We start from the raw sequence: 23,848 nt of genomic DNA on the forward strand, positions 1-23,848 counted from the left end.
TGAGTCGACTTAAAAGTGACATTTAATCCGACTTTTTGAACTAATGACACGATACATATCTGTAACAATGTGATACAAATATGAGGAATATCGTGCAAAATCAAGAGTCGTGTTTAGGATTGTTGCCACGAACTTAGACATCAAGTGAAACATGACAATGCAATACGAAATAATACGACATTACATGAAGCAATTGTCACGTGATTATCATGTATCTACCATAGGCGGTATCACTCTTATCATCAAATATTTCGTACATAAAATAGTTAATGTAAAACTAGATTGTTTTTTCAACCGTGTAGTAAACATATCAAACTAAATTTAATTGCCTACCACTGAATTTTACTTCCTAATATAATTTATATAAAGTTTAAAAAATGCTTTAAGTATACAAATAGTTAACATGATGCATGGACATATTATTTTCGTGAGTTATGCTCTTGTATCTATTAAAAAGCTCAGATTTTCATACTTTATTATTTAAATAACTTTCTGGCACAAAAGCTAATGTTTTAGAAACATATTTACGTAAATGTATCAATATTTATGTTCTTTGTTTTTTGCATTGGGCTCATGTTTGAATCATTGCTTTATTGAATCATTTTTGTTATTAAATATTGCATGACAAGGGTTAGGATTTTATTCGTATAATCTTTACTAAATTTTTGTTATTTAGATGTTAAAAGGTATAATAGACAAACAAATTTGAATGATTTTTACACATATATTGATTCAATACGCGTTGTCTGTAGTTATATAAACCCTATTTTTTATATGTCAAAGCATGTTAATCGTGTGACGTAAAATGAATCTTTTCTCATGTTGCAATGTTTATTATGGGCCTCATTATTAAATAAATATGTTGAATATATTGTTGTACATAAAGGCACAGTATGCTTGAGAAATGAAAAAAAAATCTTTAGAAAGGTCATAAGTTTAATAACGTTTAAATTATGGTTTTAGAGCTGGGTAGATGCCTGTTAATTGTAAAATAAAACGTGGACAATATAAACAAAGCAGTATTTTGATTCCTATACAAAATACTTAATGACAATAAATGTTCAAATTGTCAAAAGCAACAGAAGAAAAGGACATTTGAAATTTAAATAAAAGAATATTCGTCAAATCACGCAGTGCATATATTAAATTTTGCACTCGACACAATTTCATATATATGTGTATTTGTTATGGATTAATTATGTATGGGTAAAGGCCTCACCAGATGGTAGGATTTAGTTTTACAACTTTAATTAGTTATAATATGCACATGTTTTAAAGCAATTCAGACTGTAATTAACATTGTATGAATCATTAGGTTTCCCTCAAAAACAATTCAATTCCTTACAGACTTCACTTACTATTTTTTGCCGAAAAATGTATAAATGCTATAACTGTTGGTATTGAACAATTAGAGGTAGGCCGTTGATAGCATTGAGGAAGCATTAAGGAAATTACCATGCTCTGAAATAAATAAAATAACTGAGCCTGGCATGTATAGCAATGAGTTATCGAGCCAAAACAACCAAACATGCAAAAGGTGGAGAACGTATCACATGAAAAAAAAATAATGTTTTGCTTCCTTTTTCAGCAATTCATAATAGACATTTTTTTCTTACAGTTAAAAGGCTATCAAAAAGTGTTATTTGTCTCTGCGAGCTTTATATGTATTATCTTCAAAATGTATGTAATAAATTAGAATATTTCCTCACGTGCGTATTGCTTATTATAATAAGTGTTTTCAGCTTCTTTAGAAATACTTGACCTCGCCTAATGAAAATCTACCAATCACAATTACCACTATCAGCACTGGTCTCGTCATGAAAAAAGCGGCTACACTAATTGTTGCTGAGTAAGAGCAAATTTGCAGTTATAAGTATTGAGATGCATTTACATCTGAACCAGAATCATTGTAAGAACTATATATTAGATTTGCACATACATGTATTTACTAAAGATTAATGAAGACCTGTCGTGCATGTTTCTTTTTATGCATAACATGATCTGCGATATTAATATTATCTTGTTAACAATAAGTATTAAGATATGGTTGTTTTCCAGGTGTCTCTGTGTTTACTCTGCCATGTTTTCCACTCTACACTGTCACAAGGTAAGCCTTAATTAAAATTCTCTTTGAAAATATATGTTGTTAAGTTCAGATATACCAGTAACAATTGACAAATTTTTGTTTGTCTTTAATAAATAAGGAAAGTTGCATTTACGAAAGCGCATTGTTCTAACACAGGACGTAAAATCCATGTCCGATGACGTTATCAAGATTTATTTAGCAGAATAAATACAGTGCAACTTTTAAAATCCGAACACCAGTCAGACTTGTTGAATTTTTTCTTATTTTTTGAAGTTGCCGGAATTAAGTGCTTACATAAAGAGATGATGAAAAAAATATATGAAGCAGATGTAATTTTATAAATGTCACAAATAGAGGATCATTTCCTCATAGGTTTTTATTGAATTTTTCTTTGACCTTTAACTTGTGATAAAGGATGCACTAAGATGAATAATTCTGTATCTGTGTTACGGATTACAGGTCCTTAGGGGAAACCAAATTAGGATATCAAAGTTTTTCATTACATATTTTTTCTATATAGTAAAACATATCTATTTTTCAAATATTAGAAAATTTCACCATCCATTTTTTTCTATATTATTTTTTTGTTTATGTCCACACCCCTCCTAATGAATTTTTGCCCTAATTTCAATCACCAAGGCGATATTAGAGGAATTAATTTTAAATTAAACTTTTGTAAATTTTTATTTTAAAATACGATTTACGTAAAAGTGACTCACCTTTTCACAGGCTCAAAAATGACACATCTTTTCCAACAACAAAAAACAATTATAAACTTGAAAGAAAATAACCTTTAGATATATATTGACAACTTGATAAAATATTAAACACTTTTACCGTCTAGAAAATAGTAATTAGAAACTAGAAATTTTGCTTTAACAGTTTGAATTTGATACATATGAAATTTTTCTTGACAAAAGGTTCTAACTTTGAGCATTCATGTTATAGTCCGGATCAAACGTTCTTTGTGGGCTGTGAATAGCAAGTATCTGTTAAGTTGTAGGTTATCAAATTCAAAAGAAATTAATACTTAGTGCGAATTAATTCAATAAAATCATTACTTTAAAACATGAGCATAAATGCTAGTTTGATATAGATAAATGCTTCTTCGTCATTACTCAAATAGACTTACTCTCAGTTTTTAGCTCACCTGAGCTTGCTCAGGGTGAGCTTTTAGGATCGGTGAATGTCCGTCGTCCGTCGTCCGTCCGTCCGTCCACAATTGCTTGTGAACACTCTAGCGGTCGCATTTTTGCCTCAATCATCATCAAACTTGGTCAGGATGCTTATCTAGTTGAAAGCTCGGATGAGTTCGAACATGGGTCATCTCGGATGAAAAACTAGGTCACAAGAGCTAAAAATAGAAAAACCTTGTGAACACTCTAGAGGTCACTTTTTTGACCCAATCATCATCAAACTTGGTTAGGATGTTTGTCTAGGTGATAGCTCGGATAAGTTCGAACATGGGTCATCTCGGATGAAAAAGTAGGTCACAGGAGCTATAAATAGAAAAACCTTGTGAACACTTTAGTGGTCACATTTTTGAACTAATCATCATCAAACTTGGTCAGAATGCTTGTCTAGTCAATTGCTTGGATGAGTTCGAACATGGGTCATCTCTGATGAAAAACTAGGTCACAGGAGCTAAAAATAGAAAAACCTTGTGAACACTCTAGTGGTCACATTTTTGACCCAATCATCAGCAAACTTTGTCAGGATGCTTGTTTAGATAATAGCTCAGATGAGTTCGAATATGGGTCATCTCGGATGAAAAACTAGGTCACCGAAGCTATAAATAGAAAAACCCTGTTAACACTCTAGCGGTCACATTTTGCATCAATCATCATCAAACTTGGTCAGGATGCTTATCTAGTTGATAGCTTGGATGAGTTCGAACATGGGTCATCTCGGATGAAAAAGTAGGTCACCGGAGCTAAAAATAGAAAAACCTTGTTAACACTTTAGCGGTCACATTTTTGCATCAATCATCATCAAACTTGATCAAGATGCTTGTCTAGGTGATAGCTCGGATGAGTTCGAACATGGGTCATCTCGGATGAAAAACTAGGTCACAGGAGCTAAAAATAGAAAAACCATGTTAACACTCTAGTGGTCACAATTTTGACTCAATTGTCATCAAACTTGGTCAGGAAACTTGTCTAGGTCATTGCTGGGAATAAATCGAACATGGGACATCTCGGATGAAAAACTAGGTCACAGGAGCTAAAAATAGAAAAATCTTGTTAACACTCTAGTGGCTACTGTTGTGATCCAAATATTCTGTTAATTGGTCTGAAAGTTTGTTTTGATGATTTCTAAGTCAAGATCGAACATGGGTCATCTTGGATGTAAAACTAGGTCACACCGCCCAAATATGGAAAAACCTTGTTAACATTCTAATGGTCACATTTTCGACTCAATTATCATCAAACTTGGTCAGGATGCTTGTCTAGGTAATTGCTTGGATGAGTTCGAAATCGCATGTGAAACTAGGTCACCGGAGCTAAAAATAGAAAAATCTTGTTAACACTCTAGTTGCTACTGTTTTGATCCAAGTATCCTGGAAATTGGTCTGAAAGTTTGTTTTGATGATTTCTAGGTCAAGTTTGAATATGTGTCACCTGGGTAAAAAACTAGGTCGCACTGCTCAAATAAGGATAATCCTTGTTAACACTGTAGTGGTCACATTTTTGACTCACCTGTCATGAGACTTGGTCAGAATGCTTGTCTAGGTACTTGTTTGGATGAGTTTGATAATTCAGGTGAGCGATCTAGGGCCATCATGGCCCTCTTGTTTTTATAAAGAACGGAAATTTATTTTCAATTGTAAAAAGAATGCATTTTAAGTCGTTTAAATTTTTTTTATTGCAGTCAAGTTGTCAAACTAATATTCTTTATACAGCTTTGAAACAATAAAGTCCTAACATAATGTACAATTATTGAAAAATGATTTTGATACTAACCATCATTATTTGATATGATACCAGATTTCGATTTTCTTCTACAATAGTCCATTCAAGTCTTTAAAATCGAAAAGGTTTTTTTCTAGTTTAAAGCCAATAAAATATCTAAAAGTTTTACCCCAAGTTACTGGCAATGATTATACCCTGTATTAAAGAATTATTCAAAAAACAAAATTAATTTGGCAGTTTTTCTGTGAAAATTATTGTGTTCAATGTTGTAAAAAAGTTGTAAATTAATCATTTTATATATTTTTCTGGTTTTCCTCAATTTTGTTTCTACAGTTCAGATTGACAACATCATACCACTATCAGAGTTTGTACACTTTGGTGTCAATTTTTCTCATTATCATCGAGTTATTACTAACATTATCACTTACATCATATCATTTGTGTGAATTCAAAATGCTTATGTAACTATAAAACAAATGTTCAACTCAAGAAAAAGTATTGTGATTTTTAAGATTAAAATAGTTTAAACTGTATATCTAAAAGTGAAACATTTCTTTTTACAGATATTGATGAATGTACACAAGGTACACATAGCTGTAATGCTAATGCTGATTGTACGAACACTATAGGGAGTTACACATGTAAATGTAAAACTGGTTATACTGGAGATGGACGTACATGTTCTGGTAAATATCATTATAATAAACCTTCACCTTTACATTGATTGTGAACATAGATGCTCAACAAATTCATGAATTAGTCTTATTACAAATGCCACAATATAACTAATGGCATTGCAAAAAATCTTTAAGACTTTAAACTTGAACAGGAACAGATATAAATTGAATTATAAGTAAAATGATATTGTTTATATAATTCTCAGACTGAACATTTCTTTTTACAGATAGAAATTTTAACCTTTTCCCTCATATAAGCGTGTTTTGACGGCTATTCACCCCCCTTTTTGAGGCCTCAAACAGTGAAAAAAATGCCCTATTTAGGCCTCAAACACCGTTTTTCGTTTGAGAAATGTTGTTAAAAAGTGATCACTTTTTCGAAGCCGCCCCCCATCATAAAGGTACATCAGGGGGTTGCCAGAAGAGTGATGTGCCCCTTCTGTTTGGGGGTGTGGAAAGGAGGCGGCAGTCCCCATCATCTCCAAGAAAATTTTGGACTTGTGAGAGGCTAAAAATGACCCCATGTCGATCATAAGGTAACGTGTAACCAACCCTGAAAAGCCTTTGACTCTTTCTTAATCCGTTGAGAATTTGCAGCACTTTGAAATCAGTTTGGATGGAAAAAACAATGGAGATAAGTGATTTTTGACAATTTTGAGACGTCTCCCCGTTGCCATGGTAACTTGAAATTTAAGATTGAGCATGCTGTAACAGAGGCTATGGTCCAGTCCACATTTTGTGCCAAGTTACATCAGTATTGAGGCATTTTTCATGGTTTCATAGCAGCTGAACTTGTAACAGGAGGCTTTTTAATGAAAACGGCCATTTTTTACAATATGCTAATGTGGTAAAAGGTTAAAAGACAATATGTACAGAAGTAGATATACAAACAACACTCTTTAAAATATTGTCTTTCGAGGGATCACATTTTGTCCAGATTTTTATACTTCAAATCAGCTTAACATTTATTCTAAAGTTTGCCCGGACTACTCCTCTTATACCACTAATGCAATTTAAATTGAACTTTACAGGATTGATTTGTAGGCCAAATACTTGCGCATATTACACGATTTTTCTACTTGAATGATTTTTGCCCAAGTTATGGCCCTAGAATGAAATGAATGTTTATAAATTTTTACCAGACTACTCCTTTTATACCACAAATGCAATTGCAATGAAACTTTACAGGATTGATTGGTAGGTCAAGTACTTGTGCATAACACACATGTTTTTTGTTTTTGCTTGAATGATTTTTGGCTGAGGTATTGCCCTAAAAAAAACAGATGTTTTTTCGTGTTTCCAGCAAGGAAGTTTGTCTGGACTACTTCCGAAAAACTGCTGGTGCAATTTCATCAAACTTTAAGGGGAATGATCAATACCAGTTTAGTTGTGCATCTCATCAAAATGTTTTGGTTTAATGATTTTTGTCAGAGTTTTGGCCTTTTTAATGATTTTAATATTAAAATATGTCCGCACTACTCATGCTATACCATTAATACATTTTCAACGAAAGTTTGCAAGATTGATCTGTAGCTCAAGTTTTTGGGCATATTACATCTGTAAATAAAAAAGTTTTTCAATCGTTTACATATATTTAGAATGAGGTATAACTTTAATTGGTGCCTGAAGTGGTAACTGATCTTTATTTCTGGCTTTTCCAACCATTTAGAGACGTTAAAAATTTTGACATACTTGTATGTAAGTAATTTCTAATCAAAAAATTAAAAAAGTTTGGTAATGACTTTTATATATAATATGTATTTAAATCTGGACAAAATGTAATCCCTAAAAATGGAACCATAAATCACAATACAATTACATGACACTTGCAGGCTGAATTCTTTTTTGTTACAAGGCGACCAAAGAGATCACTGATCACTCTTGTTAAGTGTTGAAAATAGAGTATGGCTCAAGCTGGTGCTAGAGTGCGTAAGGGATGTTGCCTTTTTTCATTATCCCTCATGTGCAGACACAATCACACCGAGTCTGCAAGTGTCATGTAATTGTATTGTGATTTATGGTTCCATTTTTAGGGATTACATTTTGTCCAGATTTAAATACATATTATATATAAAAGTCATTACCAAACTTTTTTAATTTTTTGATTAGAAATTACTTACATACAAGTATGTCAAAATTTTTAACGTCTCTAAATGGTTGGAAAAGCCAGAAATAAAGATCAGTTACCACTTTAGGCACCAATTAAAGTTATACCTCATTCTAAATATATGTAAACGATTGAAAAACTTTTTTATTTACAGATGTTAATGAATGCTCAACTAATGGTGATAACTGTCACAACAATGCAGACTGTTCAAACACTCAAGGGAGTTTTATTTGTACATGTAAACCTGGCTATACTGGGAATGGAGTGACATGTTCTGGTAACTATAAATATATTTTTCTATATACTCTTTCCCTTTAACATGTTTAATATAAAAGGATTTTAACTGATAGAAACTTATAAAGATAAGATTTGAATAAATAGACATACCTGGTATTCTCAATTATTTTAAGGTCATTTTGGAAATAACAGAGAAAATTCTGAAAAATATTTTATTCAAACACTGTCCTTGAAAATTAAAAAATACCAGTGAATTCTCAGTTATGTAAGTTGTTGACGAGATATACGGGAGAATAATCAAGCCTATAAGGCGCTAGCGGAAACTTATATTTATGTAGCAGAGGGTTATGTTAAGTGAGCAGAGGGTTGTATTTATGTAGCAGAGGGTTGTATCTATACAGCAGAGAGTTATGTTTATATAGCAGAGGATTATGTTTATGTAGCAGAAAGTTTTATTAATGTTGCAGAGAGTTATGTTTATTTAGCAGAGGGTAATGTTTATGAAGCAGATGGTTATATTAATGTTGCAGAGGGTTATGTTTATATATGTAGCAGAGGGTTATATTTACGTAGCAGAGGGTTATATTCCTGTAGCAGAGGGTTATGTTTATGTAGCAAAGGGTTGTTATTATGCAACAAAGGGTTATGCTTATGTAGCAGAGGGTTATATTCATGTAGCAGAGGGCTATGTTTATGAAGCAGACGGTTGTATTTATATAGCAGAGGGTTATATTTATGTAGCAGAGAGTTATGCCTATGTAGCAGAGGGCTATATTTATGTAGCAGATTTTTGCATTTATGAAGCAGAGGGTTATATTTATGTAGCAGAGGGTTATATTTAAGTAGCAGAGGGATTATTTTTGATATAGCAGAGGGTTATGTTTATGTAGCACAGGGTTATGTTTATGTAGCACAGGGTTATTTGTATGTAGTAGAGGGTTATGTTTATGTAACAGATGATTATGTATATGTAGCAGATGGTGAAATTTATGTAGCAGTGGGTTATATTTCTGTAGCAGAGGGTTATTTTTATGTAACAGAGGGTTATATTTATGTAGCAGAGGGTTAGAATTTATGAAACAGAGGGTTATATTTATGTGCAGAGGGTTATGTTTATGTAGCAAAGGGTTATAGTTATGTAGCAACTTATTTTATGAAATTCAAAATACAGTGATATAAATGATTTTTGTAACAATGAAAAGATACTCTTCTAAATAAAAGAGGGATTCTTTGATACGCCTTACATTAAAATAACATTTGTCTTATTACAAATAATTATATAGATTGCTAAATCTTACATGCAAAGTGTGACAGTCATTTTCTTAGCTTACAATACAAAAATGTCACTATAAACAACAATTAATTTCTATTATTAGAAACAATTGAAAAGCTGTTCTTAACTTCAGGCTTTTGTTGTTGTAAAATATTGTTTAACACAAACGTTATGTCATACATTAGGTTTAATTATCAAGCTTTTCTCCCAGAAAATGTTTATGTTGTGATGTCGTTTTAGTTTAATGGTTTGACTACTTCTGTATTATAAATATGCACTTTTTATATGAACAAAACGCAAAAATCATGGAGAGACATTTGTTTTGTAAAATTATATGAACAAATTGAAGTTCAGTATAAAATTAAATATTACTGTTTACAAGTAGAACAATTAAGTATGAAGAATATAGGTATATGAAAATAAATAATACAACATATAGGAACATTAAAAAGTACTTGTATCTGGAGTGGCAAATAAAATCTACTGAATTTTGGTCTAGAGTATAAGAGGTATAAGTAACTTATATTGCCTAGATACATTAATTTGAAATCAAGACAAGATAGATGAAGTACATGCAAGTGTAGGTATGAAAAACATAAGTTTGAAAAGAAAGTAAATTTTGATTTCCAAATGTTAACCAAGATAATTATGCCTTCTCCCTTGGGAGACCATTAACATTGTTAGGTAATTAATAAAACTATTGCTGCAGTATCTTCATTTCTGAATAATTTATATCTTTCATTATTTATACGGACAATATAACTTTTGTTTATATGTATGTTTAATTACTTGAACATTTTTTTTTTATTTTAGATATAGATGAATGTGCACCAGGGCCATGTAAGAATGGGGGTACATGTTCAAATCTGGTTAATGCATATAGTTGTTCATGTACAAATGGATACTCTGGTACAAATTGTCAAGGTAATTTAAAAAATGTACTCATACTCAAGATGTCATGATGAAAAATTAATTTTACTTTAATCTATGCTCTTTTTAAACTGGATGATGTGTACTGGAAAGTTATAAACATTTGTCTTGTGCTTAACTCCGTTTGTAAAGTTTTAAAAGTTTTAAATGACTTGTGGCAAGTGTTGCATTTTCTCGTATTTTATAAACATACTTAAATTAATCAAGTTTACGGTTTTCACTTGTCTTTAATTAGTATGTTCCCTATTCCTTGTCTGTCTTATAATTTTGGTATGAATTTTTCTCATTACCACTAACAAAAGCTTCAGTATGAGGAAAAGTTGCGCATAATGGAACACAAAGCTTTACCCCACCACGTTTGTACCATGTCTCAGTTACAACTGGAACTAAATTTCTCATGTGGAGCACTTTGCTCAAACTTAAAAAGTCGGAGATTTTGCTCATGACTCATTCATGACCCCTTTTGTTTTTGAATGTCAGAGGTCAAGGTCACCATAGCCTTGAATATTATTAGCTTGTCAAAGCAACAAAAAGATATTGTTTAGGCTGACGGACCTAAGATTTAGTGCAGGGATTGGTTTTGACTAGAAGAAGACACATTTTGATTTTAAGGTTATTGGGTTTAAGGTCACCATTGCCTAACCACTATAATCTTTTGACTATTGACCAGATAGAGCTTTTGCCTACAGTCCTTAGTTTGAAAGTTGGTCATGACTTGAAGATTACCAATATTCTTTTTGAAGTCAATAATTAAGCGGTCTTTAAGTTAAGGCTACAAAAACACATGAACTTATTTTCGAATCAAGAACAAGAGTTTAATCTGTCAAAGGATTATAAACTTATTAAATTACAATACTATAATATCATATAATATTTTAGCACTTAAATGATGTGGAAGCATAAGTGTCCAATAAACCAAAAGAAGATTGGCGTATTAATTACCTGTCCTCGTTCTTCTTTTTAAATTAAATAGTCATGTCCTTTGTTGCATTTGATATAAAACATTTCATCCTTGAATCGTACATAAGTTTATAGCATTCCAAATGATTTTGTTTAAATTATTCAGATATAGTACACATTGAGAAGATTTTCATGTTGCAAGCCATAACTTTCTAGATCTATTAACTAGCAATTACATATACACCTTTATTACTAAAACGGGTGTTGTCCTATATGAATCTTTGGTTATAATAAAGAAATATTGAGAACAAAAAATATACAACTTTAAACTGAGAGTAAAACATTCTAACCGAAAATGACATTCTTTGCAAAAATATGGTTGTGAAGACAACACGTCATGTTCACTAAACACTTTTAAGTTGTTGTATATTTATTATTGATTAGACTTAACAAATGCATAACCAGAGAAAATTTGACATCAAAATGGTACGGAAAACAGCAAAACTAAGTCATTTTCTCTTTTGGCGCCATCTAATGGGAAACCAATTTGTCACATTTAATAGAAGTACATCCATCGGAATAACATTTAGAGATACTTAGATATAAGATACAATAACTTATAAAAGTATGTTGATATGATTTGCGTCTAGTGGCTTCTCTTGGAGCATCATGTTCACACTCTGGAACAACTTGTGCTGATAGAAATGCTAGATGCCAAAGTAATGGAAAAAGTGGAAACACTTGTCAGTGTACAAGTTCATACTATGACAGTGATGGTTTAAATAACATTGGTGGAATATGTACACCAAGTAAGTGTCATAAATTACATAATAGGTCAATGACAGATACTGTAAAATATGTAGATTATCCTGCAGTAGTATTTTACACTGGTATTTCAAAACAAAACCCATATATTTTCCTAAAAGGGACACACTTATTGACGAAATTAAGAAAATGGTTATTAATGGCCTTTTTTGAGTTATTTGAATTAAAAAAGACAAATATAAACTACGTTTATTAGCATGACTTAAGTTACAGTATGCATCCAGGTTTTATAAAGTTGGCCTTCTGACTCTTTTTTAAAATTATATGCAATTTTTAAAGAAGTAATTTAATTCGTTTTGGCCCTTTTTCATGTCTACAAATGTATGATATTTATATATGAGAAACATGTATAATAAAGTCAGTTTTCAAAAGTTGTTTCAATTGTATTTTAGTATGAAGTTGTATCATCTATGCTCAATGGTATTTAAATAGTTTATGGCAATGAAATTCATACATTTTTATATTTTTAGAGGTTGGCCTTGGCTATAATTGTCCTATTGCAAATGCATGTTCATCAACTCGGGCTGAATGTGTTGGAAGCAAGTGTAGATGTACTGACACATATTACGATACAAACACTGACAGTACCATTGGAGGTACTTGTGAGACAAGTATGTTTATTTGATATTTGTATTATACATGTTGTATACAAAAGCTGTTAATTACTTCCACATCCTGATGCATGTAAAATTGTGAAAATCGAAATTTCTGTTTATGATTTAATATGAAACAAAAGCACTTTCAATTTACTTTGTAATTGAATTCAAGAAGAGAGATTCTTAAAAATGTTTAGCTTTCTACTCCTTTTTGTATAAATTTGTATTTTCTTTTTGAATATGATTTGAAATATTGTTTAAACTTATTAACTTTTTCTTGAGACAAATTTTCAAAAAATGAAAACACTTTTTGATTTTTTACACAAACTAGGAAATCAAGGTCAGTTCAGCATGGTTTCAGCATGAGATATTTTAAAAGCTTTATTTAGTTGTTTAGTAAAAACATGTTTGTGAATTATGTTCACAGTGAATGTAATTGTATGATTATAGGGAGAAATCTTGGAGCTTTTTGTTCCAGTAGCCATCCGAATAGTAAACAGTGTGTGGACCAAAATGCAAGTTGTCGACAGTCATCCTATATCTGCTCCTGTGATGATCGTTATCATCAAGATGGAAGTAGATGTCAACCAAGTAAGTAACGTTACTTGCAGATAAAAACTGTAGACATTGAAAGGGATTTGTTTGACAATCTACAAAGGGGAAGAAAGCTATATCTTCAATATTTATAAGTAATTAACGAACAATTTTATGTACATGTACATGGAATTGAATTTTACATAATGGACATGTACTATTAAAGGAACTGCACTGAGGTCCAAAACCCGGAAAAAATAGAAATTAAATATCTTATAAAGATCAGCTTTGGAACTTTAAACAGAAAGAGATGCAAAAGATTAATTAATTAATAGATATACTCGAAACAAAATTGAAAATTGGTGATTTTGTGCTTCTCTTAGTCCTATTTGTGTGAAAAGCGTTACAGTTAGAATATTAAGTATTTTTGGAAAACGGAACGCTACTTTTTTTCAGGTGATAAGCATTTCACATGCTCACGAACCATTATTAAAAAAGTTACAGAACTCGTTTTTGCTCTATATAAAAAAGCACAAATGCTTTCATTTCAGAGGAATAATGTGCTTTTAAATGAATTATGTAAATAAAAAACAAGCAATCAGAACTTTCATCTGCTGCCTATGATGAAATTAAACTGATGAAATGTTATTTTAGCTAGAATTCTCTTCATTATATATAGTACTGCTAAATAATTCTCAATAATAAAACATTCTAGCTATTACTAAAACGTGTTTCATCTTAATTTTGACCTAAATCATCAATCTATGTAGATCCTCTTAATAAAATATTATTGATTAATAATGTGCTTAATTATCAATTAATATTGAACTGTCCACTAAAAGCGCTTTGCTTAAAATATTGATAGAATCTGATATTACTGAGAAAAATATAAAAATATAAAGTATAAAAATTTCTAATCTAATAAGATGTACAATTATTTTTTAGATTTATTAATTAATATCTATTATTTATACAATGTGTTATCTTATTTCAGATATTGCTCTTGGTGGCAATTGTCAGGGAGGTGTACAGAATGAATGTTCTGATCCAAATGCTGAATGTATTAACAGTAAATGTACATGTAAAGTCGGCTATTACCGCTTCTTTGAAGGGAACTCACAAAGTAATTGCAGAACAGGTAAAGTTCATTTTGATTACTAACAAGCAGTAAAAACGTCAATATTTATATGATCTCAGATCTTAATATTTACAGTGATTAGTCTTAAGTGTATTTTTAACTCAACGTTCTAAAACAGGTATAACTACAGTCATGTTGTCTGTTTCCATTTCGCTGCCAGCCAGAAACTTTAAGATTGGACATTTTTGGCGTATATTGTTATGCATCTGTTTGTTTATCTGCACAACCTATTAGGAATTGGGGGGGGGGGGGTGTCAATCGACCTAAAGTGTACAATAAAGTTAATTCCATAACATAATGAGACGTTATGCAGAGTCAAGTTCACACTTGGTTTTCTTCATAAATTTGAAATTTTCGTGTCTTGATTACTCTATTTATACTATTACTTTTTAAGAATTTTGACAGGTTATATTAGACATGACCTTATATATTAGACATGGGTTATATTTTGAACACTCGTTTATATACGGTCATATAACCTTTTATAATGAATTCAAAATACAGCAAACATCATTTTTAGAGAAAAAAGTGAGATATCTTTATAAAATGAAAGAAGCCCTCTATATATAACTATGTAAACATCACAATCATCTAATGGAAAGCCCCCTTACAAACGTACATTATTATTATAAAGACTTATTGTTTTCTCACTAACCAGATAGAAAAATCCGTAAATGTTACTAAAAATAGCGGTGTTGGAAAATCTTATCTAACATGGCCTTATTTCACACTCAACGTGCAGCACTTCTAAAAACGTATTCCTACACATATTCACTCCTATTTTAACAAAAATGAAACATCAAAAGGTCAAAATGTATTAAAAATATGTGTGCTAATCTATTAAAATTGTCCACGGAATCAAAATAGATTGATATTAACTTTCACGGTGCAATGAGTCCTACTCTTTTCAATATCGATCTGTTACTAAAAATAGCACACTTTAAAATATCGAAAAATTCTTCTTTAAATTGGATATAATGACACTTTGCCTGAAAAACATCCATGTTTTCCTTTATGATACCGATGCTTCTTGATGACGAATCTCATTTTGATATATTTTAATTGAATATTCGACCAAAATAACCGATTAAGTAGAAAAATCTTTGCAAACGGTAAACCCTTTCTGTCAACCATTTTGAAGTATGGACTGAATTCCTTATATAAACACTTATATTATGACACTTTCCGACTTTAATATTGATGTGTTTTATCATGATCACCTTGCTTTTTGGTGAGGGATCTCATATGAATTTATTTTCATTGAATTTTCACTCATTAACTTGGTCAGTAGAATTTTTTGCGGACTTTTAATCATAGAAAGTCACGCGCCTAAGCCCCGCCCCGCTTTTCAAAACTAGCTACGTTGTAATGCGCGTAGCAAGTAGTTTCACTGATTTCTTATGTGTCCTGGTGAGTGAGAAAAATAATCAATCATTGGATTAAATAGAGGAAAGGGAAATTCCAACCCTCAGGCAATCGGTTCCAACGGGAACTCGCCAAGGCTCTTTCCCGATGGAACCGATCACCCTCGGGTTGGGATTTCCCTATCCTCTATCAAGGCGAGTTCCCGATGGAACCGATTGCCCGAGGGTTGGGATTTCCCTATCCTCTAACCCAATGATAGATTCTATCCCGTAGTCCCGTACTTCACTTCAGTGTTGTTATATTATTCTGGTCATTCGGAATGATTGAGTCCTGCATGTTTAAGTGTTGAGAATTGAACACCACTCAAGCCGGTGCTAGGATGCTTGAGGGATGTTACATTTTTTAATATACCTCATGTACGGACTCAATCAAACCGAGACGGCAATTTCTATGATATCTGCAGTTTTCAGTACTTCCGATGGATCACTTATTTTCCAGATATTTATAAAAGAAAACACATTTATGTTAAACTACAATGTCTAGAGCTTAGATATTTAACATGTATCATTGCGTCATTCACCTTTACAAAACTAATATGAATCATTCCCCTTGGTTTAGCATTGGCCTATACCCAGGACTCATATAATTTATATATACTAATATAGGAAAACACATCTGACATATTGTATGAAACAATGATGCCCAAAGCTTAGATATATGGCATGTAGTATCAGTTTGTGTACCACAAAATAACTGGTATAACTCATGCCCCTTGGGTCAATATTGGCCCTGCTCTGAGGGTCAATTTGTAAAATTATTAATAAAATCATGCATGAGAAAACACATGTCAGTCTTATTTTGTGAATAAATAATGCCTAGAGTTTAAATATTTTGCCATGTATCATTGCCTTGTTGACATCTACGAACAAACTTTGTATATTGACAATGACATGATGCATAATGTATGCCAACATAATCCACCAGTGCTGGTTCATTCAATTAAAGATCCTAATATTTTTCATAGAATAATTTTATATTTCCTACTTTGACAATTAGTAAAGTCAGAGATCTACTTCAAAATCAGTAATACAAAGCAGCTTCAGTTAAGTGCTGTATATCATACAATCATAGAAAGGGGAAGTAACTTTTAAAAAACATTTGTTTGTTTTTGATTTCAACCACACAAGCCAATCGGCTTAAATCTATGCATAAAAATGTATATGATGTGGTGTTATATACATGTACTAACTTATTACATATAACGGATCATATATAATTCTTGATAATGTAGTGAATGCCTCAGACGTTAAAACAATTCATTTCATTTGTTATATTTCAGTTCAAGAACTTCAGGTAACAGGAATTACCTTTCCAAATACAAAAACCACAGAATTTACTGTATCTTGGACTGCACCTACTAGATCTAGTTATGTAAGTGGATATGATGTAGAATGGGAAAGTGGTGGTAAGGTGGTAGGTGCAACATCTCCTCAGATGGTGACAGGTTTGACACCTGGAAAAACGTACGTAGTTAAAGTGATATCAAAAGATACAGCCACAGAACCTGGTGTTACAAGGACAACTTATACATCAAAACAACAATCTGCAAGTAAGCACTTCAAAACATTATTATGCATATCATTTAGTAATGTCAAACAATTTGATGAAACATAATACATTTTAAGCTACTGTGGTTGTTAAAGGGACATACCAGGTGTAAGATATGTTTTGTTTTCGTTATATAAACATAATATCCTATTGACAAAAATTATGTAGAATGGTTTTTCATCATTAATTCGATTCAAAAGTTGTATTGTGTAATATGTCTATTGTGTTTTGTTAATCATCATTTATAATAATTGTAATTAAGTTGTTAACATAAAGAGGTAAAACAAACTAAGAACATACAAGCTGTTTGATTTAGGAAATTGTTACATTTACGTTTATAAATCTTTAAAAAACATAGAAGTGCACTAGGTAAATTCCGGTGCTGACTTGCCTCGTCCACTTAGGGGGCAAATGACATATCCGAATGATGGGCCGGTCAAATCTTTTAATAACTCAGACATGGCGTTTTGATGGCACTGGAAACTTTTGATATCTATGTCATTGTAAGTGTTTCTTGTTTGTGTGTAGGGAATGGGCAGTATTTTTTGGGGTTTTTTCCCGAGCATTTTGGTATCTTTGTATGTATTTTTGACTCTACGAATGAAGGTAAAAAGTAAAAAATCAAGCTATGACAGTTGGTACCAAACAAGTAAAAAACTTTGGATAAATTTGTTAACAATCTAAACGTATGATCGACAGTTGGAATTTTTAAAAAGCCGTTGATTGCACTGTGTGTTAGAAATATTTTTTAAGGGATCGGGCGAATTCTGGAGTATCCTGCACCTTCATGAAGATGGCCCCTATTAATATATTTCAGGTGTGATTTTTGTCGGGTTGGGACATATATAAATTGCTGTTAGTCATTATTTAAAGAAACAATGCATGCAAACTGTTATTTTCTTCAATGTATGTCATATGTCCTCGAATAATGCTGTGCAACTGGTTATCTTCATGTGTAACATATTTATTTTGAAATATTTGGAATTGTGATTCTGGACACATTGAACTACAAAATTGTTCATTGTAGGTCCACCTGCCCCCTTACAAGATATAAAAATATTTGTAAAAATTAAAGTGTGTACCAAATTTGAAACAAGGGCAACATTGTCGCAATATACGCCCGTCACAGAAGCTTTTGACAGAGATGTGGACATTTATAATACACATGCATAAAAGAGATATGCTCTATATACTATATTATCATCTCTAGTGATTTTTTATCTGACTTTTGACTCCTATGTATGACATTGACCTCTACCGCAGGGACCTAAATTTTGCGCGCGACACTCCACAATATTTAATATTTGTGCCAAGTTATATTGAAATCCCCCTATGCATGTAGAAGTTTTGCTCCGGACAAGCGTTTTCAATGACCTCTGAGTGTGACCTCGAAATATATATTACATCAGCACGAATTCAATATTTAAGCAGCAACATGTTTTACTTAGACATATATTATCAGTAAGTATACAGTGCATATACCCAGCCTCATACTCGTTTAAATGATGGATATTCATTGTGTTTTATTTATGTTTTTTATATCAAGTAACTAATAATTATAATAATACATAAATGAGTCATGCATAAAGTGTTTAGAAATTGTAAGGTACCCAATATATGATACCTATATGGGATCCATCATTTAAGCTTGCTTCGGTAACTGTAGTTTAGTAAACAACAAATAAAATATAAAAAATACATTTCTCTACCTTATTTACTGTGAACAGCATAGTTTAATATTTAAAAAAAGAGGAAACAAAGATAAAAAAGATAGACTTATGATGGCAATGGGACCATGTTTTGTATTTTTACTATTTTCACTTAGAGTTGTAATTATGTAATGAATTGTTTTTAAATATAGAATAGTATTGAGCATTTTTTGACCATATGAGATTTGGACATTTATTTGAATTTTAGAAGCGACAAGATGACTTTTTGTATCATTAACATGTTTAATTGTTGTTCAAAAAATGTAGAAAAATGTTCCCTTTCATTCTTAACTTTTTGTTTTTTTTAAGAACCGAGCATTCCAGGTCCTGTAACAAGTACAGAAAATGATTTAGATGCTAGTGATGGAAACATTGATATTAAATGGACAGCAGGAACTGGTGTAATAACGTTATATAGAGTCAAGTTATTTGATGGTGATACACAGAAAGGCTCCCGAGACGCCTCATATGTATCAACAACATTTAACAATGTACTGAATGGTTATAGATATAATGTAAGTGTAACAGCAAGAAGTCAATTGTTTAATGGAGACTATTTATGGAGTGAGACAAAGACTTCTACAATTAAAACAAAAGTTCAAGGTAACAGTTCTTTATCATGCCTTTTCATTTTACATTATATAAGGGTAATGTTGGGTACATTTAATTGCATTTGCATGAAGAAGGAAAGGATCATTCAATTTTTGGTATTATAAAAGCATTGTATTGTTAAGGATACTAAGACGGTATCGTTTGATTTTATTAACCTGTCAATTCCATAATGATTATACGGTCAATGCACAGAATATATTAATATTCGATAAATGTTCGGTAAATTCCGTGAGATTTAAGCAGTAAGATATGATTAAATTGATCTGATTTGTATGCATTGCCGTTTCAATACACTGACCGTTATAGCGTAATAGGGTAAACTACGGGTATATAATTTCTATTTGTCCAACGTGTTGTAAGATCGAGACAGCGTATGTCCTCCAGGCTTTTTTTCTTATTCTGACTATTTTCAACATTTTTGAAGTTAAGGTTTGTTCTTTCTGTTTTAATAGGTTTCGCACTTTTTTGTTAATACTATACTTTTGTATATAACATTGTTAAAGAATTAATATTCAAAATTCATTCGGATTAAGATCAATAAATGTCATTTCAGTGCCGTAAAATACAATACAAAACGTGACAATTTAGTGTTTCTTAGTTGTTTCATATCTGTGTAGAGAATACTGAAAGCGCTTGACCATTTTCATTGTAATATACTTAAAATAAAGAAAAAATAAGTCTAAAAAAAAGTGACATCTGAAAAAATGTCAAAAGAAGTGATCGAACCTCGGACGTCTCATACATTAGGAAACCATTTAACCGACTTTGCTATTGCGGATGTTACGAGAACCTACATTAATGTAGTGGGAGTTTTCCAAACGTTAGCTATATACTCCATATATATTCTCGTAAAATAAACAGACAAAACCAAAGTAAGATCGAATATTAAAATGTGTGCTAAAATGTATTCATAATTGACAGGTCAATAAAATCAGACTGTAATAGTAAGTCATAACAAGTGAACTAATGTTTAATAAATAAAAGATATTTTCAATTTTTCTGTTTGTTAAATTACAGTTCCACAGGCACCACGTAATGGTGTTTGTAAATCTCCTACAGACGCTTCTATCACACTTGATTGGGATGCACCTTCTCTGCCTAATGGTGATGTAAGAAGATATCATATTGATGTAATTAATACTACTAGTAACAAAGTGCTGTTCCGTGATAAAACTACTGGAACTGAAACACAAAAAGTGGTTGGAAATCTACAACCAGGTAACTATGATATTATCAATATACTGTCATGCATGATATAATGTAAACATTTTTATCTTAATCGATATTACTATAATTTATAATATTTTGCTGTTCAACTAATTCATAATATAAGATTATACTTTACCAAAAATAACTAATCGAATATTGCCTCTTTTAGGAATAAACTACATATTTCGGTTATATACAGAAAATGAAGGATATAATTCAACAAATTATGACCAGGTGTCATCAGCTTGCAAAACTAGAGCTAAGAGTAAGTATACACAGTGAATCTATTGAGTATGAAACATGAATATATCTTTGTTTACTAATTGATGCTCACCATATAACCGTGTGTTGTTTGAAATGACTATAAAATTAATGTAAAATTTCTACGTTAAAAGATGTTACTAGAAGGCTGAGTTATATGCTACCTTAAAACATTTTATGAAAATCAACTTTGAGGAAAACGCACTACGATTTTAAGAAATGTAGAAAGATTCAAGATTCTAAAAAATTATATTTTATCTGCAATTATTGACAGATGAGGCAGTTTATCATCATATTTCTACCGAACGACTAACGCAGTAAGTGCTATTTTTGCATGTTTTGACATTTATTTGGTAATTTACATGCATTGTGTGTTGCTACTTTGAACATGTTCTCAGGCGCAATTTCCAGAACGGCAGTGAAATGACCAAGATCACTAATAGAGGTTAACATTTGAAATATATACTATATTTCTGCCCCTATGTAGATCATAAGTTTCATTAAAAGATTTTGACATATCTTGGTGGAAATGTTGAAATAAATGATGTTCAAAGGTCAAGTACATTCACAGAGTTCAGTTGTTTAGAGTCTCTTGTATGTGTAGTCAATAACTTTGTCATTTCTTTATGTAATTCGAAATAACCTATTTGCATATAGATCTATTATATGTTCACCATTAAGAAACAAACACAGATTCTATTGTCAGGTAAAATCTTCAGGGATATTTGTCACATTTAACGACAAGTTTATGGAGCATCTCTTTTACAAGCATAAAAAATAAACACAAACATGCATATTGTAAACCTTCCCTAATAGTATTTAAATTGGAACAATGAAATTACTTTGTAAACCTTTCAAGTTTTTTTTACAACACCATGTTTTATGCAGTAAAGAAAATGATAACATGAACAACAAAACATCTGAGCACTATTTGTAGCATACATCAATTGTTTGTCACTACTCAGGTAAAAATGCATGACATATTAAACGTTGTTTTGATACACCATATGTTTGCGATATGTAAAACATTTGTGTTTCATATCATTTGAAAAATATTTGTAAGAGAAAATGTGTTTTTTATATTTATTAATGTAACTCATGCTTATCACATGTTTTTATATACAAATAAGATGTCATATCTTAAATATATGTGATTTTCATGTGTTTTTCATATGATAAATTTATTGATCATATATTTTGCAAGCTTTGCACTTTAGACAATCTCAATTAGAGTCGTCATGACTGTACAGACGTTCTTTAAAGATTCTTGGTTTATGCATCTACGATGTACATCACAGTAAAAAATGCACAAAACGTTAAACATATGTTTGTCAAATGTTTTTTATATGTGAAATTACACACGTTCAACAAGGACCACATGAAAAACACATGTTAACATACATATGTTAAACTCATACAAACTCTTACACTTTTATATGAATAAGTTCTCATAAATAAAATATGTTGTTTTCGTTTCATGTTATAACGTCGCTTTTAATTGTACTCGTATAATCGCGGTGTTATATAATTTTATAAAAACGGCTGCTGTCAATTGTTGAAGACACCTCACTTTATTCTCTCTGAGAAAGGAAGTTTGCTGTATTATAAATTTTTTAAAAATATTCCTGACGGGTTATAGTGTCTTGGGTTACATTTACAAACAACCGTTTACACAATGTCAAACATGTTTATAACTTATATTTTCTATACTTCTCATACCATGTTGAGAAGGTCCTGCTGGTCGGATAACTATTTGTAAAAGTAAAACAACTTTCAATCAACTCTTTCATGAAATCAGTACTGTAGATAAAAATGAATAGATGTTATTATAGTTACAAACTATTAAAATAATACTTGCAAAATAGATACATAAGTTACAACATAAGTTAATGACGTAATTAATACTTCCTTGGCAGATGAGAAAAAATTGAGATCTTGGCAATGTTTTATCTGTCAAACAATGTTAAAGGTACTTAAATTTTAAACAAATGCTACATAAATTATCTTCCACATTATATGAAATTAATCTATGTATTGCAAGTATTAAGAGCTGGTGTTCTATCAATTTGATACTTTGTAAAATGTATACAATATTCAAAAGTCCCTGATATTAAAATTCTTGTTTTCCAAAGGAGCTTTGAATCGTATAATTCTATAAGGAATTCTATGAATAAATACACTGGCATCAACTACGTCAGGTAATGACTGGAAAGTATCTAAAGGAATCTAGACCAGATGTTTAAATAGTTATTTTTACTGTGATATCTCGTAGTTTTCATAACAATAAATGTACAAATTGTGTGCTCTACCAAAGTTGTCAATATGTACCTTAAATTGAGTGCTGTACACTGGTCAGATATTTTTTTAACAAATGTAAAAATAAAACAAAAATATTTGAAAGAACACTGCCTTTATTTTTATAAATTTAATTTAATACATAGTGTCTGAATCACCAACAAAGCTTGAAGTAACAGGAGTAACGAGTCGTGGTTTTAGTATATCTTGGGAGAAACCTGGAAAGACATTCAGTGAGGAAAACTATGGTTATGTTCTACAGATTAAAGATGACACCGGCTCATGCTGGAAAGAAGTTATTTATAGATGCTCAGATTGTGCTGGTAATTTTCAAGTAAGTTTTTGATTAAAGTCATTTTTATATGATTTGTTTAACATTGTCGTAATTATTATTGTAATACAGAACACAACTATGAAACTTAATAGAGTTCAGAATGATTTTAGCTATCCCGTTTGTTTTTGTTTTTTTTTCTTTTTTCATAAGTCAGAATCACTCCAACTGAAGTTTCTATATTAAACTTCAACGACGTAGTTATAAGTCCCTGATCGAGATCCTTAACGCTGTCTTATTTTA

General features: G+C 31.2%; 1 protein-coding gene across 2 annotated transcripts; it reads left to right on the plus strand.

Moving 5' to 3' along the window:
• Positions 1–316: 316 nt before the first annotated feature.
• On the plus strand, positions 317–23,848 carry LOC132736631 (sushi, nidogen and EGF-like domain-containing protein 1). 2 transcript variants are annotated; one of them, XM_060723796.1, is made up of 14 exons: positions 339–427; positions 2,059–2,107; positions 5,562–5,684; positions 7,937–8,059; positions 10,106–10,216; positions 11,773–11,931; positions 12,418–12,558; positions 12,994–13,134; positions 14,072–14,215; positions 16,920–17,189; positions 19,207–19,500; positions 20,527–20,727; positions 20,888–20,983; positions 23,421–23,848. In XM_060723796.1, exons 1-14 carry the CDS (start codon positions 404–406, stop codon positions 23,618–23,620), a joined length of 2,076 nt encoding a protein of 691 aa, XP_060579779.1. In that variant the 5' UTR covers positions 339–403; the 3' UTR covers positions 23,621–23,848. The 2 variants fall into 2 exon arrangements, with proteins under 2 accessions (XP_060579780.1, XP_060579779.1); XM_060723797.1 differs by lacking the exons at positions 5,562–5,684; positions 7,937–8,059 and having other exon boundaries at positions 317–427.

This window comes from Ruditapes philippinarum, unplaced genomic scaffold, assembly GCF_026571515.1.
Source record: "Ruditapes philippinarum isolate M1 unplaced genomic scaffold, ASM2657151v2 ctg5846_1_1_1_1, whole genome shotgun sequence".
Lineage (NCBI taxonomy): Eukaryota > Metazoa > Mollusca > Bivalvia > Venerida > Veneridae > Ruditapes > Ruditapes philippinarum.

Excerpts from the sequence above, each read along its gene's own strand:
- LOC132736631 (XM_060723796.1), top strand. The coding sequence starts at position 404 with ATGATGCATGGACATATTATTTTC. Across the intron at positions 11,932-12,417 it reads TGGTGGAATATGTACACCAA|AGGTTGGCCTTGGCTATAAT; the intron begins GTAAGTGTCATA and ends TTATATTTTTAG. Across the intron at positions 20,728-20,887 it reads GGTTGGAAATCTACAACCAG|GAATAAACTACATATTTCGG; the intron begins GTAACTATGATA and ends TGCCTCTTTTAG.